Source organism: Ammospiza nelsoni, chromosome 8 (assembly GCF_027579445.1).
Source record: "Ammospiza nelsoni isolate bAmmNel1 chromosome 8, bAmmNel1.pri, whole genome shotgun sequence".
In the NCBI taxonomy this organism is placed as follows: Eukaryota; Metazoa; Chordata; class Aves; order Passeriformes; family Passerellidae; genus Ammospiza; species Ammospiza nelsoni.
This window is the reverse complement of record NC_080640.1, coordinates 13,610,483-13,634,362: the sequence shown is the minus strand read 5'-3', so window position 1 is coordinate 13,634,362 and position 23,880 is coordinate 13,610,483. Positions and strand designations below refer to the sequence as shown.

At 41.8% G+C, this 23,880-nt stretch overlaps 1 protein-coding gene across 3 annotated transcripts; it reads left to right on the top strand.

Annotated features, from left to right (window-relative positions):
• The first annotated feature begins 832 nt into the window (after window positions 1-832).
• On the top strand, window positions 833-23,025 carry OGA (O-GlcNAcase). Of its 3 annotated transcripts, XM_059476553.1 has the most exons (16): window positions 833-1,326; window positions 4,854-4,905; window positions 5,228-5,325; window positions 6,576-6,706; window positions 7,344-7,515; window positions 8,379-8,477; window positions 8,622-8,906; window positions 9,419-9,577; window positions 10,603-11,213; window positions 11,617-11,791; window positions 15,301-15,386; window positions 16,244-16,348; window positions 17,942-18,027; window positions 18,921-19,113; window positions 19,900-20,059; window positions 20,738-23,025. In XM_059476553.1, the coding sequence occupies exons 1-16, from the start codon at window positions 1,140-1,142 to the stop codon at window positions 20,872-20,874; spliced, it is 2,736 nt and encodes a 911-aa protein (XP_059332536.1). In that variant the 5' UTR covers window positions 833-1,139; the 3' UTR covers window positions 20,875-23,025. The 3 variants fall into 3 exon arrangements, with proteins under 3 accessions (XP_059332536.1, XP_059332538.1, XP_059332537.1); XM_059476554.1 differs by lacking the exon at window positions 833-1,326 and having other exon boundaries at window positions 4,869-4,905; window positions 6,581-6,706; XM_059476555.1 differs by lacking the exons at window positions 17,942-18,027; window positions 19,900-20,059; window positions 20,738-23,025.
• Window positions 23,026-23,880: the final 855 nt, after the last annotated feature.

Sequence of the window (23,880 nt, the reverse complement as noted above, 5' to 3'; positions counted from 1 at the left end):
GGAATGAGTGGAAACGTGGCTGAAACGTGAGGTGTCTGCCCTGATGTCTGCAGGCCTTCTCCAGCCCTTCCTCGCCAGCTGGGGTTTGCGGCAGCTCTTTATTAACTTGTTCCTTGCCGGCTGGCACCTGCTGCAGCCTCCTCAGCGCTGGGAAGGCCGGCAGGATCGCCTTGCCGGAATTTCCCCACAGGCACAAGAGAGGCCACCTCAGCCCTGGGGTGCTCCCCTGCGGCTGCAGCAGGAGAGACGCTGTGTGACCTCAGAGCCCTCCTGTGATCTACTGATACCGTCCCACCTTCAGCATTCCCGTGGCCTCTTCCAGGCACGGACACACCTCCAGGGGTGCCATCGCCCGTGCCGTGCCGTGCCGTGAGAGTCGCAGCCATCCCCCCTCAGCCGCTCGCTGTCCCTGGCGGGCCCTACTGCGCTTGCGCGGCAGCGCGAGAAGTAGGGCACGTCTCACGGGAGCCCGCGCGCCCTTCGCTCCCGCGCAGGCGCACTCCCGCCGGGGCGCTGCGCCGCGAGGCGCAGGCGCGGAGCGGAGGTAAACACTTCCCTCCCCACCCTCCTTCCCCCCTCCGCGCCGCTTCCCTACACAAACCCCAGTGCGCATGCGTGCTATCCCACTGCCGCTTCCCCCTCCGTCCCTGCGGCCCCTCGCGCGTGCGCCGTGGGCGCGCGCTGCCGCCCCGCGCAAGCGCCCTGAGGCGGCCGCGGCCTCGCCCCTCCCGCGGCCCGCCCCGCCGAGCACGCGCAGTGCGCGCCCTCCCGCGCCCCGCGCCTGCGCAGACCGCGCGCGCCGCCCGCCCGCCTCATTCCCTGAGGAGCCTCCCGCGCCCCAGCCCGTTGTTCCCGCTCCACCGACGCCGTCCCGACCGCCCGCGTCCCTCGCTCCCTTCCCGCCGAGGCACACGCTTCCCCTGCCCCCGCGGCGGTCCCGCGGAGCGGGGCGGCTGCGGGCGGAGCGGCGCGGACCGGTTGGGGCCGGTTCCCCGCGCAGGCGCAGCGCCCCGTAAACAGGAAGCGGCGGCGGCGGCCCCGGAGCGGCGGAGACAAAGGGGCCGCGGAGCGGGGACGGCAGGGACCCGGCTCGGCTCGGCCCGGCCCAGCGAGCCGCGGCGCTGGCGGCGGGCGGCAGAATGGTGCAGAAGGAGGGGCAGGCGGCGCTGGAGGAGCCCCAAGGCAGTCCCAACCCGGCCGGGGTGCCCGGTGCCCCCTTAGAACCGCCGGGCGCCGCGGCAGGGCCGGTCCCGGGGGGCGAGGAGACCGACACCGAGACGGAGACCGCGCTGGGCTCCCGCCGCTTCCTCTGCGGAGTCGTCGAAGGTGAGAGCTTTCAGAGGGGGTCTCCCCTGGGACACAGGGCGTACGGGGGGGTCGGTATCCGCGGGAGACGGGGGGTGGGCTGGTCCCAGCTGGCTTCGCTTTGCCGTCTCCTCCCCCGCCCGGAGGAGCCCGCTCGGCGGGGAGGCGGCGTGCGGCTCTTGGCCGGGACTCCGCCAGGGTGGGGAGGAGCCGCGGCTCCCGGGCGGGGCTTCTGCCCCCGGGGCTGGTGGCGGAGCGGGGAGCGCCCTTTGATGGCAGCTGTGCGGCGGGGCGGGGGCAGGCCCGGCACCCAGCGCGTCCGTGGTTCTTCCCGGAGGCTGAGGCCGTGCTGCGCCTCGCTTGCTCGTACGTGTCCAAAGGGGGAAGTGCGAGAGCAGAGCTACCGCGCGATTATCTCAGCTGTGCGTGCTCTTCCTGAGCTCCAGAGGCTCACGTTCAGTCCTGAGTAGGAAATAGGTGATTTCGTGGACTTTTGCTCAGTAATTCATATTAAATGCACCTTGTTCTCTAACATATTTTATAGTATCATTTTAGTTGTAGAATAATCCTCTGTCTTGTAGCATAGTTGCACCATTAAAATATTTAAATTATTCTTGAACTGCAGAATAAAGGGACTTTTTGTAGTTCTCAGTAATGCATTTCTGACAGGTCAGTTAAGGTAGGTGGTTGAAAGTCAGCAGGAAAAATGGTTTATTCCCAGCATAACGGTTGGTTTTAAATTGTTTATTTCCCGTACCAATAATGATTTTCCAGTAGGAAAACAAAATTATTAGCAGATGGAATGGAGAGGGGAACAGGCAGTTAATCAAAGTCAGTATCTGCACTGCTTTGCAGACTGTTTTCTGTTTGTATCTTTTTAAAAAATCGTTCAGGTTCTGTAAATATGACCATGAGAGGTGAATTGGTAGTGCTTGAATACGATCAGTGTGGAGAAAAATGCCCTTCTTTTGCTAATGGACTTCATTCTATGAAGGTAGATACCAAATTAAGGGTTTGGGAGACACATAACAGTGAAGAAAATCACAGATTGTAGCAACATGTTTTCTCATGTTCCTGCTGATACACCTGGAACGTCTCTTGTTCATCCAGGTTTCTGTTGGAACCACTGAGAATACCATAATAAATTTTCTTGTCATGTTAGTTACATCCTTGGTTGCCTCAGCATATATTTTGTTGCAGGTGTTCCTGAGTGTACTGTGCACAAAACAAAGCAAGAAAATGGCCTCTGCCTGAAGAAGGTGTCAAACACTGGTTAGGAGTTGCCAGTCTGACAATAATATGTGTATGGGAGAAAAGGAATAGGGGAGTGTTGAGAAAAAAGGCAAACAAAAAACCACCACCAACAGAAAAACTTGTGGTGAAGGAGGTAAATGGTAGTGAATGAAAACATTTGTCTCGTTAGTGACTCAAGGGCATTATAGAGTTAAGAGAAAAACAGGAATTAACTTCAGAAGTGTAGATAAATACTTAAATATAAAGTAGTGGTTAACACAGACTAAGGTGTGGTGAGGTTAGAGTGCTGAGATGGAGAGTTTGGATCTTGGTAGAGATGGCAGAGGGCAATTGGCCAAACACTGGATGTGCACTCTGAGAGTGTGAAGAGTGTGTGCCACTTCCCAAATTCACTGTTTTGCACAGTAATAAGGTCTAAGAGATTGCTGAGTGCAAAGCTTTGGTGCACTGCCTCTAGGGTGTCCTGACTTTTAGTGATGGAGAGCGTGGTAATGGGATGAGGTATTTTGGCTTAATCTCTTGACTTTGTATTAACCTGACACACAGTCCTGAGGGAGTAATACAAAACTAGGTCGATTTTTTTAGTTAGAGAGAAAGAACCAAGAATTGTACTTGGCTGGTGACAGCAGTAACCTAAGAAATGTGACAGATGGAGAAGTATTGCTGCAGATTAGCCAGTTCTGTTCAGCCTTATTTAATTAGTTTTTGATAACTGATTTTCTTTTTTTTTTTTTTTTCTTTAATAGTAGGCTGTGCTCTGCTTTAGGCTTGTAGGTCTGAAACAGTAGTATTACAAATAAAGCAAAAGTGTCATGAAGTTATGAGGCATAGGGGAAATTCTTTAGGTTTCACAGGCTTTCACTTCTTTTGTGAGTTCCTGAGTTTCCTCAGCGCAGCATCAGTCAGAATTTGGAAACTATAGTGAAAATAAGAAATTCCTTCTGGGTGAGGTAAACTGGGAGGTTTTCAGGCCTCCCAGCTCTCTGTTGCTGTTCCCTATTGCACTGGGCAGTTGTGAGGAGGAGTAGCTGCTCAGTTTTGCCACGTTGTGGTGCCAGGCAGTTTGAGCTCACTCTTAGAATAATTCTTAAACTTGAGCCTCTTGTTTTAAGCTACTTAAAAGAGCATTGTACACTTAGCATGTAACTGAAATATAATATATAGAAAATGTCTTCAATTGTACCAGTTTGGAGTTTTTGAAGGTAGAATGGTGATTGTGTCCTCAATAAGAGTGAATATTTACAGATTTACGAGGGTGAATAGCTTTGGAAATGAAGATACAGTTTACCTTTTGAGCTGGTGTAGTATGGGGACGTGTGAGCTTTGTGTGTTAGTAGTGTTGTTCATCACTGAGTGGCTGTGCTGTTTGAAAGGAAGAGCTTATTAAATTTCATGTTATTTTAGTCTCTGGTCTTTGCAGGGGCTGCCAGCTGAAGCTTTGTTTTGAAGTGCCCACTTGTGGTTGAACTGTTTGCACATAGGTCTAAGTGAGTTGACTATGAGGGCTTTGAGAGTGCTTTAAACAAGTATTGTTTCTAGAATGGAAAGATTAGATTTAAAGCCAGAAGCAGTTGCAATATCCATGGAATTGTATGACTTTCAATACACTCTACAATCACTTGGGTAGATGCTTTTATATATGATTATTCACAGACATAGTATTAGCTTGTAAAATGTGGAAATTATAAAGTAGAATATCACTTTGCAACTTAATTTTGACAAAGATCCTATTAAACAGAAAAGAAATAAAATCCTAAGCATTTTGTTGACTCACTTGCACATTTTTTTTAATTACACATCAACTTCTGCAATATGTGTTTATGTATTCTGCTTATATAAATCCTAGTCTGTACCACCAGTTAAGCATTTTTGAGCTGGTAAATATTTTCAAGTGTTTTCAGTGTTCACCTTAAAGTCAAATCTATTTTGTAGGTGTTTGGTGTGGTAGTTTAGTTAGGTTATAACTGTTCAGTCTGCTGCTGTAAAAATGCTGACTTGACTTGTCAAGGGCATATGCTCAGGAGCACAGTTTGCATTCTGAAAATTAATTGCTTCAGTGGCCAAAATTATAAGACCTTAGATCATAAGAGATAAAACAAGTTATAATTGCATTTAAAATTTAGATCACTTTAGGTTATAACACTTTCCTCATGCTAACTATTTTTCTTTCCCTTTCTGCTTTGGGAAGCTTTTTGACAAATGTAGCAAAAGAAGAAAAAAATGGTGAGTTGTAATACAAAGTTTCATGAAGCAGGCATAATCTAACTGGATAATTCTAATCTTGTTGCCCATAGGATTTTATGGAAGACCTTGGGTGATGGAGCAGAGGAAAGAACTTTTTAGAAGGCAAGTCATGTTTCCTCTTACTGCAGCACATTCCATCGGAATGTAATCATAAACTTCCACTTAAGTCTGGAAAGAATTGTTCTAACCTAGAGCAACTTGCTGCCTAATATCTGTATTCTTGAGATTTGTATTCACCTTTTTATATTGCATATACCAAATTTGTCCAATATAATTTGTGCTTAAAGTTATTGTGACTTAATAAAATAACACAATGTTCAGTGAAGAAATAAAAAAAGCAGTTTGAGTAAAAGAATAACATAAAGTAAAATACAGAATTCCTGAATTTGTAGGCTATTGGAAGGCTTTTTTCCTGTGTTTTTAGGCTTCAGAAGTGGGGACTGAATACCTACCTGTATGCTCCAAAGGATGACTACAAGCACAGGATGTTTTGGCGAGAAATGTACTCTGTGGAGGAAGCAGGTAATTGCCTTTATTTCTCCTCTGTGCTTTCTAGAAGCAGATTTTTGAATGAATTGGTTATTGCTATGTATACTTGTGTGTGTTTAATCACAGTAGCCATTCCCAAAGGTGACTGAAAGCCTCTTTAATACCCTGCAGGTGTGTTTATGGGAGCTTTGGAACAAGCATGGATTTACTTCTTTTAGCTATAACTGCAGATGATTTCTGAAACTGCTTTTAAGGCTTTGTCTTACAGGATTTATTTTTTGTCACAGGAAAGGTTGCTTAGACTTATTCCTCTGGCTCTTGAATGTCTTTTGAACATTTTTTGTAGTAGAAATTATTTGCTTTAGGAAAGGAAAAAAAGATTGATGAGCAAACAGCATGTCCTTTTATGTGATTCATTAAGTCCTTGTCTCTATGAAAAGAGTACCTGTTAGAAAAACAGCTCTTGACCAATTAGTCAGAACATAAAAGATCTGTTCATGCTAGTGTGAGTTGTTTTACTCACCTATGTAATTTATGGGATTTATGATGTTTTATTAGACTGAAGGGATTATGGTTTTCCTTGGGTGAGGGGAAAAATTAGACTCTCTTGAAATTAAATAATTCTTCTTGGATGCCTCTTTGGATCAATGCAGAAAAATACAGGATACTGCAAGGTAATATCTAATAACAGCAGAGATTGTTGAATATGCTAAAAATATTTATTCATTCTATTCATATTATAAAAAAATTTTATTCATTCTATGAAAGCTTCAATTGCAAGTTTGTTTCTTAAAGAAACTACTTCTGCACAGGAAGTAGTAACATGGTGACGCTACACCCCACTTCTTCATGTGCCCAAGCTTCAGTCATATGAGTGGTGTGTGAACCTCTGTCACATGGAGTGATATTACTGCAATAAATTGTTAGTATGTGTGGGAAAAGTGAGTAATAATTCTAGAACTGTTGATGTATGTACTGTGGAAACAGACTATAGCCATATTTGTCTCACAGCATTGAGATAAAGAAAACTTTTAATATATTTATAAAAATTTTATCATGGAAAATGAGAATACAAGGACAGTTGTTGTATTCCTTTTGGCATAATTGCTGAAAAACCTTCCAAATAATTTGGTGTTCTTTGCTATGTTAGTTTCAAGAAATTCCAGCAATTCTTTTTTCTAATTATGATTGAAGAGGTATCTGCACTTTATAAAACACTTTAGATTATGCCTGAGAAATTTTTTTAATTGAGTCCTTCTGAAATATTTTAATTTGATTTCCAGAGCAGCTAATGACTCTAATATCAGCTGCACGAGAACATGAAATAGAATTCATCTATGCAATCTCACCTGGACTTGACATCACTTTCTCCAATCCTAAAGAGGTGTCCACATTGAAGCGTAAGCTGGACCAGGTAAGGACGACACAAGCTTAGCACACTTCCAGTGCTGCTTAATTTGGAAGCTCCAGTTCCTTGCTCACTCTTGCAGCTTTTCACCAGCTCCTTGAACCTTTTCAGCACTGGTGTTAGTTTGGGTGTCTCTGAATGATTCCAGTGGATGTGTTCAAGTTGCATTGCAAAAGTAGCCAGTGCTAACTTTGATTTTTAAAAAAGTTCTCCTGTTGTATTGGATGCTGAAGGCTATTTTTGTCTTCAGAGTATTTCGGAATCTTGAAGCCAAGATGCATTGCTAAAGGAAGAACTCTAGCCCACAGTAAATGCCTTTGCAGACCTGACATGCACATCTTCTTTGTTCTCCTGACTCCTCTCCTTTGTCCAAGAGCTGTTACAGAATTAGCTTTTTTCCCAGCTGTCCATCCTGTGAGATCAGCTTTGGGTGGTTAAAACTGGAACAGATTGCATGTCTTTAAAGATCTAATCTTTGAGAGAAGCAGAGCTATGGGTCAGAGGCAGGCATTCCTTGTGAATAGAGCTATATCCCTGTTCCTGTAGCTGTCTCTAAGGTTAGATCTAAAAGTCCTACTGTTTGATTAAAAGAAACAATAATAATTTAACAAATTAAACATTTTACTCTTGTCTCTTGTATTAGGTTTCTCAGTTTGGCTGCAGGTCTTTTGCACTGCTGTTTGATGATATTGATCACAACATGTGTGCAGCAGACAAAGAAGTTTTCAGTTCTTTTGCTCATGCTCAAGTCTCAATCACAAATGAGATATATCAATATCTAGGAGAACCAGACACATTCCTTTTCTGTCCTACAGGTAAAACAAGCAGAATATTTTCATTGAGCCTTAAAGGAGGGGGACTGTTACCTTACTGTTTGAAAACCTGGTTTAACATTTAATAACTGCCTTAAAGAGTATTTTGAGGTTGATTGAAGAAATTGATTTACAAAGAAAAGTTTGATTATTCAGATGTATGCAAAGATTTTTCCAAATTTATAAATCTCTGAAAGGTTCAATGCCAAGCAAATAAGCAGCTTGATAGAACAGTTCAGGAAGTTTGAACTGAGAATTAGGCTAATGGAAAATTTATTTTTTCCTAACTGGAACTGAAATCTTTGCTTCTTGAATTAGCAGGTTGTTAGTTTCTAAGATTTTTTAAAGTAGAGGTAGTCTGTGCTTATGGCTGTCACTGGTTCCTATTTTTAATAAGATTGCTCACTTCACTAGTCACTGAGTTGCTTTTTTTATCAAAAATTATTTTTAGTTTATCCTCTTACACTGTGGTTCTGTTGCAGACCTTAACTTTAGAGATATATGTTCCAGTGTGACAGTTTTTAGGTATTTGTACTTTGTAATGAGTGTTGGGGTTTTCTCATTCTCTTGGATAGTATCTGCTGTAACAGGCCTTGTACTTAAGGACTTGATTAATTTTTTCCTAGTTTTGACATTTGAGCAATTTAAAATAATTCATTACCATTTGTTTCTGATATTTATGCAGAATATCATTCATAATGTCCTTTTTATTTATACTTTAGACTTTTGGGCCTTACTGGAATAATTTTATAAATGTTTTTCATTTCCAAGGGTGGTATTCTCTCATTGTGTTTGTGGGACAATTGGGTATGTTGTCACACATGTGCATCCTTCTAATGACAGTGATATTCTCTTTTCCTGTGCAGAGTACTGTGGAACTTTCTGTTACCCAAATGTTGCCCAGTCTCCGTATTTACGGACTGTAGGAGAAAAACTGCTCCCTGGAATTGAAGTGTTATGGACAGGTAAAGATCGATAGCTTATTTCTTTTATTTTGCTGGTGTTAAGTATTTTCTCATAAGTATTTTGTAAAATAAACTGTCCAGCTACTTGGGGGTTGAATCTTGGAGTATATGCAAAGCCCTCTGACCATCCTCTTTCCTGCTTAGGTCCGAAAGTTGTATCCAAAGACATTCCTGTAGAATCCATTGAAGAAGTTTCTAAGATCATCAGGAGAGCCCCAGTTATCTGGGATAACATTCATGCTAATGATTATGATCAGAAGAGGCTTTTTCTTGGGCCTTACAAGGGTCGGTCAACTGAGCTCATCCCTCGACTCAAGGGTGTTCTGACCAATCCAAACTGTGAATTTGAAGCCAATTATGTTGCCATTCACACGCTTGCAACCTGGTACAAGTCTAACATGAATGGAGTGAGAAAAGATGTGGTGATGAGTAAGTGTGTATAACTGTTTGCTGGATCTGTGCTTAACCATATAAATCATACCAATTCTCTGTGGTTTTAATGATTTTCTCTCTTCCTCACCAACTTTTTCTTCTTATGATCACCTAGCCTTTTCTCTTCCATGAGTAAATGGCAGTTGCCTGAAAGATAATGATCTTGCTTTACTGACTTCCTGGGGCACATCTGTAGCACATGATATCAAAGAATTTCTTCATCTGGAGAGGTTATGTAATTAATGCTCTTGGAAAGCAAGTTTAATGCCCAAGTTTGAAATGTGTCCATGGATATGATTTCATTGGAATAGAAGCAGTTCACATCAGAAGATACCCTGAATGTCAGTGTCTGGTTTCTGTGTTGACATTGGTGGTGACCATAATTTTAATTTTTTTTCTAATTAGAATCTAGTAACTTGTCCTTTTTGTCAAGTGAGCCCCTGAGTTACTGAATGCCTTGTTATTTTAAATTAAACTAGCATGATAACTTTTAAAATTTGTCTCTGTAGCTGATACTGAAGACAGCACGGTTTCAATCCAGATTAAATTGGAAAATGAGGGGAGTGATGAAGATATTGAAACAGATGTTCTCTACAGCCCACAAATGGCCCTGAAGTTGGCCTTAACAGAATGGTTACAGGAGTTTGGAGTACCTCAGCAATACAGCAGTGAGTATGATTTGGTATCATTCTGAGGCTGGTAGAAAAATGGTGTTAGATGTTCAGTATTTGTGTTTAGATTAAAGATATTTTACAGATCCTGGCAATTCATACACTTCTGCTGGAAATATTTTCTGCCTTAGTAACTGGGGAACCTTAATTAAAAAGTAAGAATGCTTGATGTTCTGCAGTGTGCTTGTAATGCTCTGACTGATCAACAGAAGCAATCTTGATATATTATCTTTTGGCATTTCTGATAGAAGGCTGGAAAGGGTCCAGATTTTGCTAGTCCCAGTTCTTACTAAGCTTCAGTGGAACCTGAGAGAATAGGAAGTACAGTTGGGATTTTTTTTTTTTTGAGTTGAGGTTGGATTGTTGTAAAAACTAGTCCTGGTCCTGAAGACTCCCTGTTCTTCCAGTTGTTTTAAGATAGTTTTACTTTCCTAAGTTTGTCTGCATAAATCAGCTAAATTCCTTCTGGCACCGTACGCCTTTTTTTTGTACAGCGGGAGCTTGGGATATATCTTGAGTCTAATGACCTTGGTCAGGGAGGGTGAGTTAGAGCATGTTATCCAAGATTGTATCTGGTAAGGTTTTGAATGTCTCAATTTTTCCCCAGGTTAAAGACAGTTTTGAATTTGAAATATTTAAACATCAGCTTATCATATTAAGCTTTTATTATGAGCTGTCCTTTATATTCAAATACAACTTTACCAAGTCATTTGATGCGGAGGCAAAAATAGTTACTTGGAGAGCTTTTTATTCTGATGGCATAGTTAAAAATAAATGTTAAATAATTTTCCTAACTTTTTCTTCATCCTATCTTTGCTTACCAGTTATGTGTAAAGGAAACTTGCAAAGCTCAAAGTCAATAGTTAGAGTTACATTGACAGAAGTGAACAGGCAAAGTACCAAAAGGAAGCTGTGCTGATGGAATGCTGTGGTAACAAAATCATCCATCACTTGCAGGAGTTGCTGATTTGAATGCTATTTGGCAGGTACTGAAAACTAAACTTGTTTCTTTTTATTCTTAGGTAGGCAAGTGGCCCACAGTGGTGCTAAAACCTCTGTAGGGGATGTAGGGCCACTGGTGGCACCATCCTCTTTAAATGCAGCAACAGTGGTTACCACGGTGTACCAGGAGCCCATCATGAGCCAGGGTGCAGCGCTGAGCAGTGACTCACCAGCCTTGGCCAAGGAGGAGGAGAAGAAGCAATCTGATGAGGAACCAATGGACATGGTGGTGGAAAAACAAGATGATGCAGACAAGAATGCAAACCAGATACTGACAGATATTGCTGAAGCCAAGATGGCAGAGGAGCTGAAGCCAATGGATACAGATAAGGAGAGTATAGTTGAGTCAAAGTCTCCAGAGATGTCTATGCAGGAGGACTCTGGTAGTGACATTGCACCTATGCAGACTGATGAGCAAATTAACAAAGAACATTTTGTGCCTGGGCCGAATGAAAAGCCTCTTTACGCAGTAGAACCAGTGACTTTAGAGGACTTACAGCTTCTTGCTGACTTGTTTTACCTTCCTTATGAACATGGACCCAAAGGTGCACAGATGCTGAGGGAATTCCAGTGGCTTAGAGCAAACAGCAGTGTTGTCAGCGTAAATTGCAAAGGAAAGGATGCTGAAAAAGTGAGTGCAAATCTTGTTTCTCTCCTTTTATGTCAAAATTCCAAGCAATTTTATCTAGTGTTTTGTTTGTTTCCAAGCAATTTTATTTAGTGTTCTACTTAGTAGGACCTGTAGGTAGTGTATAATGAAGCACAGGTCACAGTAATTTTCACTCCTCCAGTGGAATCTACCGTTTTAAGCCCTGTAGTGCCAAGCAGCTGTGAAGGCAGCCTAGTATCTGCATTTGACCAGTGTTCTCTGTACTGGCCTCACTTCTAACAGCCATAGAGACTATCTGTGAGTCATTTGTGGTGTTATAGCCCTCCTGGTAAAAAGAAGTAGTGAATTGTGTAGTCTTTCTCCATATTTAGAGAACCACTCCTCCCTAGGAGCCTGTGTTTGATCTTGTGGATCTTTCTCATAGATAGAAGAATGGCGTAACCGAGCAGCCAAGTTTGAAGAGATGTGCAGCTTGGTGATGGGCATGTTCACTCGCCTCTCCAATTGTGCCAACAGGACAATCCTTTATGACATGTACTCCTACGTCTGGGATATCAAGAGTATTATGTCAATGGTGAAATCTTTTGTGCAGTGGTTAGGTAGGTGCATTGGGAGCCATTATAATCCCAGATAGATTATTTTTTATGTGTGTTTTTAATTAGCCCACGGGGAAAACTGAAGCATTTAGGTGAATGTGTTTTCTTGGACAGAGGGTCTAGTTGGACCCTGTTTTAAAGGTTTTCCTGTCTTGCTATTTGAAGCAATGCTTGCAGTGAGTTTGCTTTGCTATTAAAAGTGAAGTCTGCTGGATGTTTAAGATTGGAGACCTTGATTTTCTTCTTGGGCTAATGAAACTTGAATCTCATCTGACACGTAAGTGTTGACTTTAACTTACTCTTGACTGAATGCACACTGGACTATGCCATGTAACTCCTTGGGTGCCCCGATCTTTGATTGGAAATGACACTATGAAATGTGATCACCTCAGCCATCTGCTGTTTGCTCTGTCTTGATAACATTATTGCTGTCTTCAACAGACCTTTCAATGGGCCTGGCCATGAGGAAGGTGATCCTCCCAGCCCCTGTGCGCATGCGAGCTTTAGCATAAGGCTATTCTGGTGCAAAATCATTTCCTTTAAACACTTCCCAAATTGCTGATTTTTTAATTTTTTTTTAATCTATATTTTAGTTTTTGGTAATGGATGGAAATTGTGGAGCTCTCTGGACAGATTTTGTCTGAGACTTAAAATAATCTTGAAACAGGTTTTGTTGTTTTTTTTTTTTTAATGTGTGGCACTTTGTTTTGTTTTGTTGCTTTTTTTCCTGAAAGATTTTTGAGAGATCCTAAGTTGGCAAATAGCACCAGCATGGCCTGAGTAATTCTAGTCACCTCATTTCACTTTCAGGTTTCAATCCAACTGTAAGGAATATGCTGTGGAGTTGCTTGATATACACAGCAGACAGCAAAGCTGATGGTTTCAAGTCACACTTTCTGTAGCTGTCACAAACCTCACAGTGGCTAACCATTACACAACCTTGGTCTAATCCTAGTGTTTGGATTGTCTTTAAATTATATTCTTAAATACTGACAGATTTAAACAAGGACAGAGAAGACCTATTAAATCATCAACTTGTTATATGTCCAACAGATTCCTGAGTTTTGTGCTTATTAAATATCTGATCTCTAAACTCATAGTTGATAAAGAAGAGAGCTTTTAAGATTGCCTTCTGCAAAGCACAGAGAAGAAAACCAGGTGGGGGAGGAAAACTCAAGAGCATTGTAGTATGTTAACATTTCTTGAACAACTTCATGCTGTTTTTAAAGCCTTAGTTTGTGCATTTTTAAGTGTGACACATCTCCTCCAACTTTACTGTCCTTGCTGTATGTTGACATTTAGCTAGACAAAATGCTCTCTTCTTGATAACTTAATCTGCTTACAACTCTAGGCCAAAGCTCTATAAAGGGAACAGTGGTTTTTGTAGCTTTGAAAACATCAAGGGCCCAATGCAGACTGCATTTCAGAATTATCAGACTGTACTAAATTCAGCTGAAATTGTTTTCAGTGTCCCTGTAAAGTTAGGTTCAAGTCTCTAAGTCTCATAAAATATTTGGAGTGGTTCACAGCAGAAGCCAACTCAGTAAACACCAACTCTGTTAACTTTGGCACTGTTCTGTTCCAGTACCCACACTGGTATTAGATAGTTGAAAAATTAAAGGTTTTTCACATGTACAATTTAATAATCTTATCCTAACAGTGCTTCTGTGAGAGGGGCCATTTTTGTCTTCAGCTTGTGTTTTATCACTGGTGTAAATACAGAGTAAAGGTCCTTGATAAAATGCCTCATTATATAAAGTCAAGTACATTACAAATCCAAACAAGTTAGTTTTCACAGTGGTGTGCTCAATGGTCCACTGGATGTTCACTTTTTTCACCTCTCCTCCCAAGTCCAGCTAGCATTCAGTCCCTTAAATTAGTGTGGCTGTACAGTACTATGGATTACTAATGACTTCTATTGTCTTCTTCCCCATTGTGTACAGATGGGAGAATCCTCAGCACAAGTTTCTGCTGCTATGGGATGGACAGCGCCAGATGTTCACAGCGCGTCGTCATTAATTAATTAAAATGGAAAGGTTTTGTCTGTGAGGCAGCTCAGATAGATTAGATGTACAGCAGGCATGAACTGAAGTCACATTTGCGCAGCGACTGAGGCATTAACTATGATTTTCATTTATACAGCTCTTCATTCACACAGCTCTTTACTGTAATTATTGGAAGTGCTAGTTAAGTTGTAGTCTCAAAGGACAGACAGATACTGTCTTCCAAGTTTTTGACTAAATCTCTTTGGGAGGGATCTCTTCTTGTGTGAGAATTCTAAAAAGTGGGAGTGAACCAAATTTGAGTTCTGGTGTTTGGATTGTTTCTGAAATTTACCATACTTAGGATAGTTTATATTGAACCTATATTCCTAAACTCGCCTAAATGTCAAACTTGGCACACTTTGGGACTCTCTGACTAGCACAACATACTTGTCTGTACTGATCTGAGACTGTTACTTGAACAGGAGGTAGATTGCTGTCCACAAAAGGAAAAGAGAATTTGCGCTGCTCCTCTTGTCAGAAAACTAGGCGGATAGTTGAGATCTCCACTCCAGCCACCACTTGGCTTTTTTGTCTCTCCAGAGCTGTCATTTATCTTACTTGGTGAAGGCTGCACTGCCTTGCTGGCAGAACAGTGTTAAAAATCAAACAGCCAATGGAATCTTCTTTTCTAAAGCAAGTGCAAGCTAAAGCTAAGCTCTGCAGTGGGCATGCTGCTGCTGGTTGAGCAGCAGGGTCCCTGGTGCATCCAGTATGCTTGTGGAAATTAAAATCAGTATACAAAATGCAAAGCTAATAGTGGCCACCAAGGTGTATTAGTTAAATTATAAATTAATTCCAGTTAACACTACTTAGCTCTTTAATGTGCCAACAGTATGGTGAAGGTGTGGCTTGGATTATGTAAATCTGTGTAGTCTCTTGCAAGCATGCTGTTTCATACAGCTGTCGTGGCTGCCTGATCTGTTCCAGACTGTTTACATATATTGCTAGTCCTAGTTTTCTGACAAGATTAGAAACAATCAGTACTAAAATGTGACTTCAGAAAGGTCCTTTTTTTTTTCAGGGGCTGTGATAATGGCATTTGTTTGATCTAAAATTTATGGTAGTATCTATTGAGTCACGTAGCTTTGATGTGTCAGATTTTCATAGATTAAATGAATGTTTCTAACACAAATACCCAAAAAAAAAAAAGTGTACAAAATGGGTGGGAAGTCTACGTAGTTCTGCAGGGCACCATTTTTGTGCCTTCTGGTCTAGAATGAGGTGTGTAGCTGAATTGTCTCACCTGTCTGTTACAGGCAATCAAAAATTTGAAATACACCACTTAGTGCATAAGCGCAAAAGCTTTATAAATGATACATTATTACAGCCCCTCCCCCTCCCCAAGCCCTGGATTCTAGCTCAGTTAGAGAGCTTTTTCCACAAGTGTATGTTAGCTTTTTGGACATGTAAGACACCCAGGAAATCCCCCTTCTCGTAACATTCTCCGCTTGGATCTGATCTCAACAGGGTGTCGTAGTCAATCTTCAGCACAGTTCTTAAGTGGAGACCAAGAACCCTGGGCCTTTAGAGGTGGTCTAGCAGGAGAGTTCCAGGTATCAATATGACTTCACAACTGAATGACATTTTCTTTGTTTTATGAGAAACCTTTTGTTGCACATCAGAGGTCTGGAAGGATTGGTCTGCCGAAGGCTTTCTGGTCCAAAGCCCATTAGCCTTACAGCTTGGTTTAAAATAATTTTCCTCCCCTTTCTACAGTAATTTCTCAAGGAGATGCTGCCTGTCCCACGCGCATGCGAAGCGCAGCGGCTTTAGTTGTACATTTCACATTGTTTCTTTGCAGGTCGCACAGCATTTTTACCTGCGCCCGCAATTGCACAATGCGCGCATGCTTGTCTGCCAATGGGAATTCCATGAGCAAAAGGGATCGTCCTCCAAATTTTGGTTCCTCTTGAAATGATGCTGTACTGTGCTTTACTGCGAGGAATTCGATTGGCCAGTATTCCTAGCTCGCTGTTTGTACCATGTGCACATTTGTTCATGGATTTTTCAGGCGCTGTACTTTTCCCCCCTCACAGGTGCTCTGCGCGCAGCAAATTGAATCAGCGCATTGCTTTTGGGATAAAGCGTCTCCTCTGGCCAGTTAACCCTCTTCAGACCAAACCTTTCCTCCTGACATTCTGTGTTCTTAGACAGTGTAGATATGATTGGTAAAAAGTTTTTAAAGCAGTTAAGATTAACAGACTCTTAATGTGCTGTTTCAATTGCATATTTTAGAACACCAATTGGATATTTTCTATTCAAATAAGGTCTTTGCATTTGTAAAGCATACCAACCCCACCTTCTTTTGGGGTAGCAAATAGCAAATGTTATTTTGGGAGTCTGCAGTGCACACCCAAGAGTGATGGGGTTTGTTGTTCATACAGTTATATTAAATATTTTGTTTTCACAGCGTTTGCTGCCTATTGATGGGGCAAATGACCTCTTTTTTCAACCACCTCCATTAACACCCACTTCCAAAGTGTACACCATACGACCCTACTTCCCTAAAGATGAGGTAACTGCTTTTGACACTTGTCACTTTTGCTGTTAGTGATGCACTTTCTTTCATGGCAGCAGCGATTATTGCTGAGTCCCCTTTTCCCTAATGAAGCAGATGTCCTGATGTCTTGCACAAAGTACAAATGCTAGCTCACAGAACTGAGGTTAAATGATATGCCTCTGGTTCAGCAATATGCTGTGCAGCACTTCGTGTACACCCACAGCTTGATTCCCAGCCTCCCACCCCCTCACCCTTTTAAATCTGTGAGTGCCTTCCTTATTTATGAAAGACAAGTTAAATTTGTCCGGCTGGTAGAAGAATTCTTGCAGCAGGGAAACATCCAGTGAATTAAGCTTAGAGGGTGGGTGTGTATGCCTGTTTGAGTCAGTGGTTATTGTGGTACCTGCTGGTACTTGCAGAGCTGTATAGGCAGAACATTGATACTGCATCTCAAAATGGAGCTGAAAAGTGGCATCATGGTTCAGCTATTCATACTGTTTTAGTTACAGTTGGAAGCTTTTTGGTCTGATTTTGAAAGAATGTTGTCAGATCTGCTTTGGAGTGTTTGATGCTTTAAAATCAGGAAAATTCCATTAGTCATTTTTGATTAGTGCTTTTTACCTTTTCTGTTTTCTGAATGGATCTGTAGTGTAGTTTCTTTCCTATTAGCTTGGTACGGAGAATACTTGAAAGTGAAGTATCAGCCAATACTTAATTAACTCTTTATGGATGCAGTTTAAACAATGTAGGGGTTAATGCAGCTTGAGATCTTGTGTTGGTAGGTAGACTGAGATGAAACAGGAATTTCTAAGTTGAGTTTGCAGGATTTCAAACAAGTCTTAACTTTGAAGCCAGTCAGACATACGAGGCTGACACATGAAGTCTCCTTTTCCTGCCAGTTCTGGGCCAGCTCTATCCTGTGTTGTTCTCACAAACAGTAAAGCAGCCTTTTCCAAACCTTTGTGCAGGACTCCACCTAAGCTTGTTCTTTGGTAGAAAATGGAATTGATATTTCTAAACCACCTTAGCAATTAGAGGTGCAGCTAAGCATGCAGTCATAAACAGTATTTTTTCTGAGGAGTTACCCTTTAACTAAAGGAAGAAAGTCTCAAATGCAAAGCATTTTTGTTTAAAAAAAAGGTGAAGTTTCTTATTTAAGATGTGACTAATTCAAATTTGCTCTTTTAAAGAGTTCCAGGTGAAAGCCTTTTAACATGCAGGATGTATGTGTCCTTTGCAGAGGTTGAGTTGAGTTGCCTTAGTGGAGCAGCAGAGGTTTTGTGAAGGGACTTTGTAGCAATGGTGGTGGTCTTCACTGAGTGTTTAGGTATCTGACCCTCAGAATTAATCTGGTGCTGTTACAAGAGCAGGAAGTTGCCCTCTAGCCTTTCCTTCCCAGCCATCCAATTTAACTGCCATGTTTTTGAAGGCAACTTTGAGTTGCTTTCAGGGAGGAGGTGGAGGGAATGCCAGCCTTTGGCATAGATGGATGCTTTTGATCTCTGGTGACTGGGTGCCTGTCAGTACTAGGTTATAGTGCAGCTGTTAATGACATACTCTCTTTTGAATGTGACTGCTAAGTTGAAATAATCTCTTTTCTCCTCTTAGGCATCTGTATATAAGATCTGCAGAGAAATGTATGCTGATGGAGCTGATCAACCCTTCCATAGTTTACCAGATTTAATTGGAGACAAGTATGTATTAGCAGCAAGTGTCCTGCAGAGGTGGTTCTGAAGGATGAAGTCCTGATAGTGTATTTAATTTGAATTTTTAGAATTGTGTGTGGGAAGAATACAAAGAGCATTTAGAGTAGATAAAATAATTTGCTCTCAGGAAATTGGGGTCTTGGTTTCTTAAAGAGGCTGTTGACACTTATGTCTCAGTTCATGTGCTGGTTGCCTGTAGTGAGCGGTTAGAAAATAAATTTAGCTGAAGCCTCTGTATTCTGAAAGGTGTGCATCACAGTGTCTTATTTCAGATTTTGTGAAAGTATATAATGAGACTGTCCATAGTCTGTAGTTATCCTCTGCTTTTTTTATGACCTACTGTAGTTCTTAAAATAGAATTGACAGGTTTTGAGGTGCAGTCTCCCAGCCAAGTGCCTCAAGTTTTTCTGAAGTACATGTACAAACTTTTTAAAAGGATAAGTGATGAAAAAAATGGGGCATTAAAAATGAGCTACATTGAGTGGATTTTTTTTTTGTCGTCTTGGATGTTTAATTTAGACAGAATTTTATAGACAGTCTGCTCTGGGTGGCAGAAAGGCACTTAAGAAAGGATGTGTAACTGGTATCAAGCAATACCCAAAGGCAATTATGAAAGCAAGGAAATAATGGCAGCAGAGCAACTAAGAGCAAAAGCTGAAGAGTAGTGTGTATGGAATTAAACAGTGGAATCCTGAGGTGCAGATGTTGCTCATAGCTAAGTTTTGACAGCTGATCAGTCAGTTAGTGCTTTGTTGGAACTAATTCCATGACTGGCGGACTCAGCTTCTTTGGTTGACTCTGGAGTCTCCTCTGTGGAACCTGAAGGGCATACTTGGTCAAACACACCTTCTTTTGACTAAATTTGCACCTTTTTTCTGCAGGTTAGTTGGAGGTCTGCTCACCCTCAGCCTGGATTACTGCTTTGTCTTAGAAGATGAGGATGGCATATGTGGCTATGCTTTGGGAACAGTTGATGTAACTCCCTTCATTAAGAAATGCAAAATGTCTTGGATCCCTTTCATGCAAGAAAAATACACTAAACCAAATAGTGACAAGGAGCTGTCTGAAGCAGAGGTTGGTATAAGCTGTGAATCAGAACTATATGCTGAAGTCTTTGCAAAGTGGGTCTTTGTTTTTTTGAGCTCACATGGAATTCAGTTTTTTCACCTTTCTGAAGACTTTGAGCATGTATTAAAGCAGCTGATGTATCAGAAGGAGACAGTAGAATTATTCATTGGCAGTCAGATACAGCTATGTGCTGTAATACACCCATGAGGTGTACTTGAGTAGTAATCCATGCAGTAAATGTAAAGCACCTTCATTTGGAGAAAATTACATTTTGAAAGTAAAGTGTTGCTCTTTTCTACTGCAGAATGTAGTGTTAGTTTCCCCATGCTGCAGGTAGAGCACTGAAAATCTTACCAGTTTAAGTAGGGAAAACAAATTCAAGAGCACTTGGTTTGGTGTGAAAATCTGAGCTGTTTGTGGAGTGTGACAGCTGTAAATGGTGCAAGGCAGCCTAAAACTGCCCATTAAAAAGGCAAAGAAATAAGTATCTGTGTGCAAACTGCTGGTTCTGTGTTGGCTTGTGTTTTCTTTCACTTGAAGTATGGGTCACTGAGAAGGAGCTTTGCATGCCTCCTTTGATGGTCTGAGAAGCTTTTCTAGCCAGTGTTTTTGTCTAGACAGTACAGACTGCAGTTCAGCAGGTGAGGAACTAAGTAGCCATTAGGAGGTGTAGCTGAAAAGCCTGCTGGTTTTGGGGTACACTCCATGAGCAAAGCAGTCTCCCCTGTTGAAGATGAATGAAAATTAAAAGCTGGATAATTATTAAATGCCTGTTTCTAATATTCTTTTCAGAAAATAATGCTAAGCTTCCATGAAGAACAAGAAGTATTGCCAGAATCGTTCCTTGCTAACTTCCCATCTTTGATAAAGATTGATATCCACAAAAAAGTGACAGATCCAAGTGTGGCCAAGAGTATGATGGCCTGCCTGCTCTCTTCTCTAAAGGCTAATGGTAAATTTCTTGCACTTAGAATTCCTTGTTTCCTAATTACATGTCATTTCTAGAGTGCAAGGCAAACTTGGGAAGATTTGAGTAAATAATTGCAAAAGCTTTTGAACAGCTAACTTCTGTTCCTGCCTTGAAAGAGGGAGCTTTACATTTTAGGCATTATCCTGCAAATTAGAAGATAGGCAGGACTGAGGGAGCAATTTGGCACTGAGAGCACACATCTTTACATCTTGAACACTGCACAAAAGTCTATATTTTTCCTGCTGGCATTGGTCATTATGCTTTTTTTAAAGTTTGGCTGTGTGCACTGGTGGGTAATTACCAAACCTTCAATATGGGAAGTGCTTGGCTGCCTGCCCTGACTGTGCACCTCACACTCACACTTCCTTTATGCCACTTGGTGCCTTCCTGCAATGCTGCTTTTCAACATCAGATATTTTTGTGTGCACTGAAAGGTGTGCAGAGGGTTTGTTCAGACTGATGGATGCATGCAGTGTGTAGTCCCCTTAGGGGATGGTCAGCTGTGCTGCCATAAATCTGAACTCTTGGCCACTATGCTCCATGTGGAATTGGATCACTGATTTACCTCATAAAATTGGTGGGAACTCTAGTAATATTTGATGTCTGTGCTTTTTATGATAACTCTTACCCTACAGTATTTTGTTTCTTTTCTTTCTTCAGGCTCCCGTGGGGCTTTTTGTGAAGTGAGACCAGATGATAAAAGAATCTTGGAATTTTACAGCAAGCTGGGTTGTTTTGAAATTGCTAAAATGGAAGGATTTCCAAAGGATGTTGTTATCCTTGGAAGAAGCCTTTGAAGTGCTTGACAGTGAACTGTTCCAGTACTGTAGACCCTTAACAGCTGGGCAGGTAGTGGTGGGGATCTTCATATGGTCTAACTGCACAAAGCCAGCAATAAGCCAGCTTGGTAAAAGGGGCTATGCGAAAATCACCCATCACACATTCAGACTGTCATTTGTTGGAAGGGGATAATGCTGCTGAAAACATTGTTAAACAAAGAGAAACCCTGTCCTCTCCTGGTCCTGTGTGAAGTGCCAAGGAATCTTGCATGGGCTATAGCTTCTCAGAGGAATCCCTCTCAGTCGGTGCTGTGGTTGATGACAGTTCTCTGTGTTCAGCTGTCAACAGAAAATTGGTCTCTGGCAGAATGCCTATAAAGATGCAGGTTTTGTTCTCTGTCATAGAGCAGGATGTGCAATTGCAAGTTGCAGAAATGGGAGGGGTTGCTTGTGTCAATCAGCATTTTTAAAGATAAGTAGTTACAGTTCTATTTTTTACTACCTTTATGCTTGTTGATAAAGCAATGACCCGTTGTCACTTCTAATGACCATTGATTCAAGCTTTTTGTTTTGTTAGGGACAAATGTGCAGTGGTCTGTGGCAGAAGTCACTCAATGACAAACTTGTAAATCTCAGTGTATATAAACCTAGATGTATGCTGACTAACTTTTTGTTTACTGGTTTTTGTAACTTTTTCTTTTGAAAAGTGAAATGGTATAGGTCCAAGACGGCACTTTTGAAAAACCTAAAACCACAATCGAGAACAAGTCTGTCCTCAGCACTGACCTTTCTTACTGTGCCTCATATCCAGGGCTAGGTACTGACCATCTTGGGAGAGGGGAGCAGATCCCAATGACCCTTCCTTCAGATTGCAGTTTGTCACTGCTCGAGGGTATCATTCTCCTGGGACTGAAACAGCAATTCACAGGATGCTTTGCTGAACCCGTTAATTTTGGTAACGTTCACATGGGATTATGGATGAAAGATGGTGAGAGGGAGAGAGAGCTGGCCCACAGCTGGGATTTGTCCTTGGAAGAGTCACCATGTTTCAAAGCCTGTTCGTACTAGTTTGATTAAATCAGGGTCTTCAAGTCCTGCACATTTGTATCAAATAACTTTTCTATAAGAAATGCCACAATAAGCACATTTTTACACATTATTTAAATGGTTATCTACTTTTAAATGTTCCAAGAGTTTAATGTTTTTACCCAGGATGGACATGCTAGGTGATGGGCTGGAACTGGTGTCATATGGGACCTGGTATTCAGGTAGTTGGATCATTTAATGGAAATGGTATTTTGCAGTAGTCCCAGTGTCCCAGACAGGTGATTGGACAGTGGTATGCACTTTGCAGTACTTTGTTTCTTCCACCTGCTGCCATAAGCTGTCTATATTTTACGTTTAAATTTTCCTGGGGTTTTTTCAGTGGTGCACAAAGGAAGCTTGGTTGCTCTTACAAGCCTCCAGCTGCATAGAAGTTGATTTGCAACCTGTAATGAATGGCATTAAGATTGCAGTAATGCTGTCTGCAACCTGTAAGGAGATGCTGTGTTTGGCCTTCTGGTGCAGTCATGTGCAAGATGTTTCTTTTTTTTTTTATTTTTTTTTTTTTCTGCAGAATGTGAATGATTTTTAATGCGGTAGCGATGTATTTAAGTTGAAACAAGTTCATTTCATTTTTAGAGAGGTATGGGGTTGTGCTGTGGGATTTCATTAAGTCCAAGCTGAATGCCACTAGTTTTTATACAGCTTTGAGTGCATGTTGAGTAGCTGATAACCTTGATTTACCAGGTGGGAGAGTTTTGTTTCTTCATGGATACCAGACTCGACTTACTTCATCTGGATGCATAACATTACAGCATAGGATGCTTGTGGCCTTATTTCTTGGCTTTTAAGGAGTTGCCACATTTTCTCTTCCTATGAATTTGTTATTATTATAGAAGTTAATTGTCTAAGCCTATGGAATGTCAGGCCAATACCATCATTCTAGGATTGTAACGTGATATGTTGACATATCTTTCATGGTTATGAATTTTCATTAAGGTTGGAATGCCACTTTCATTAATCTGTTTTAGATCAACAGTATCTGTAGCAGAAAAAGACCTGTAAAACTGTATTTGAAGACCATGCGAGAAATAGAATAAAAATTGAGAAGTGAATGTAAATAAATGTGTATTTTGTGTATGAGCTGGTCCAGAACCAGAAGTGGTTCAGCAATGTACATTACATCACACTGTCAGTGTTTAATGCCCTTGGGATCAGCTGTCAGAGGCTTGTGTCTGGTTTTGGTGTTGGCAGCTGTACATCCACAAAATTAACCTTGGGAAGATAAATACTGAGATACCTAAAGCAAGTAGCTTCCTCCCTAGAATGACAGCTAATAATCAAAGGGATGGGCCAGGGGTATGAAAAGCAGCTTTTTCCTAAGGTCATTGCACAAGAGTTTGTCCACCTGCTGCATGGGTGCACTCACTGGTGGTGGTTCAGAAGCTGTGCAGTGTGGAGAACAGGATAACACACAAACCAAGCAGGGAAGTTACAAGGTGAAAACTTTTCTCCTGGCCCAGTAAATGTTCTCTGTTTAAAAAGAGTAATGTGTTGCACATAGGTGACTATGTTTTGTTAAGGCCTGTTTCATGAGGTTATGACATACTTGTCTCTGTACAACACATGTGGGCCTGGGAAAAGGGATTGGGCTCTGATGTTGCCCCAGACTCTTCCTTTAAGGGAGCATAATGCAGCAGTGGATTCTCCTGCCTCCATCGCCCGGGGTGGTGACTGCAGACGGGTCAGGTAGGGTCAGTGGCTGCGCAGAGCAGCTGCTGAGAAGCACATGGGTGTGCTTGTGTAACCATTGCTGCACAAGCACTTGCTCCTTTCTGGGACCTGGTTCAGCTTTTCAAACCTTCAGTCAGGTTTTCCTTGAACCTGCTCCAGCTGAAGCAAAGTGAGTGGCTGGCTAGCAGAGGTCTCTGCGGTAGGAGCAGAGCCAGGTTTGTCCCCAGAAGGCAATGTGAGCTCGTT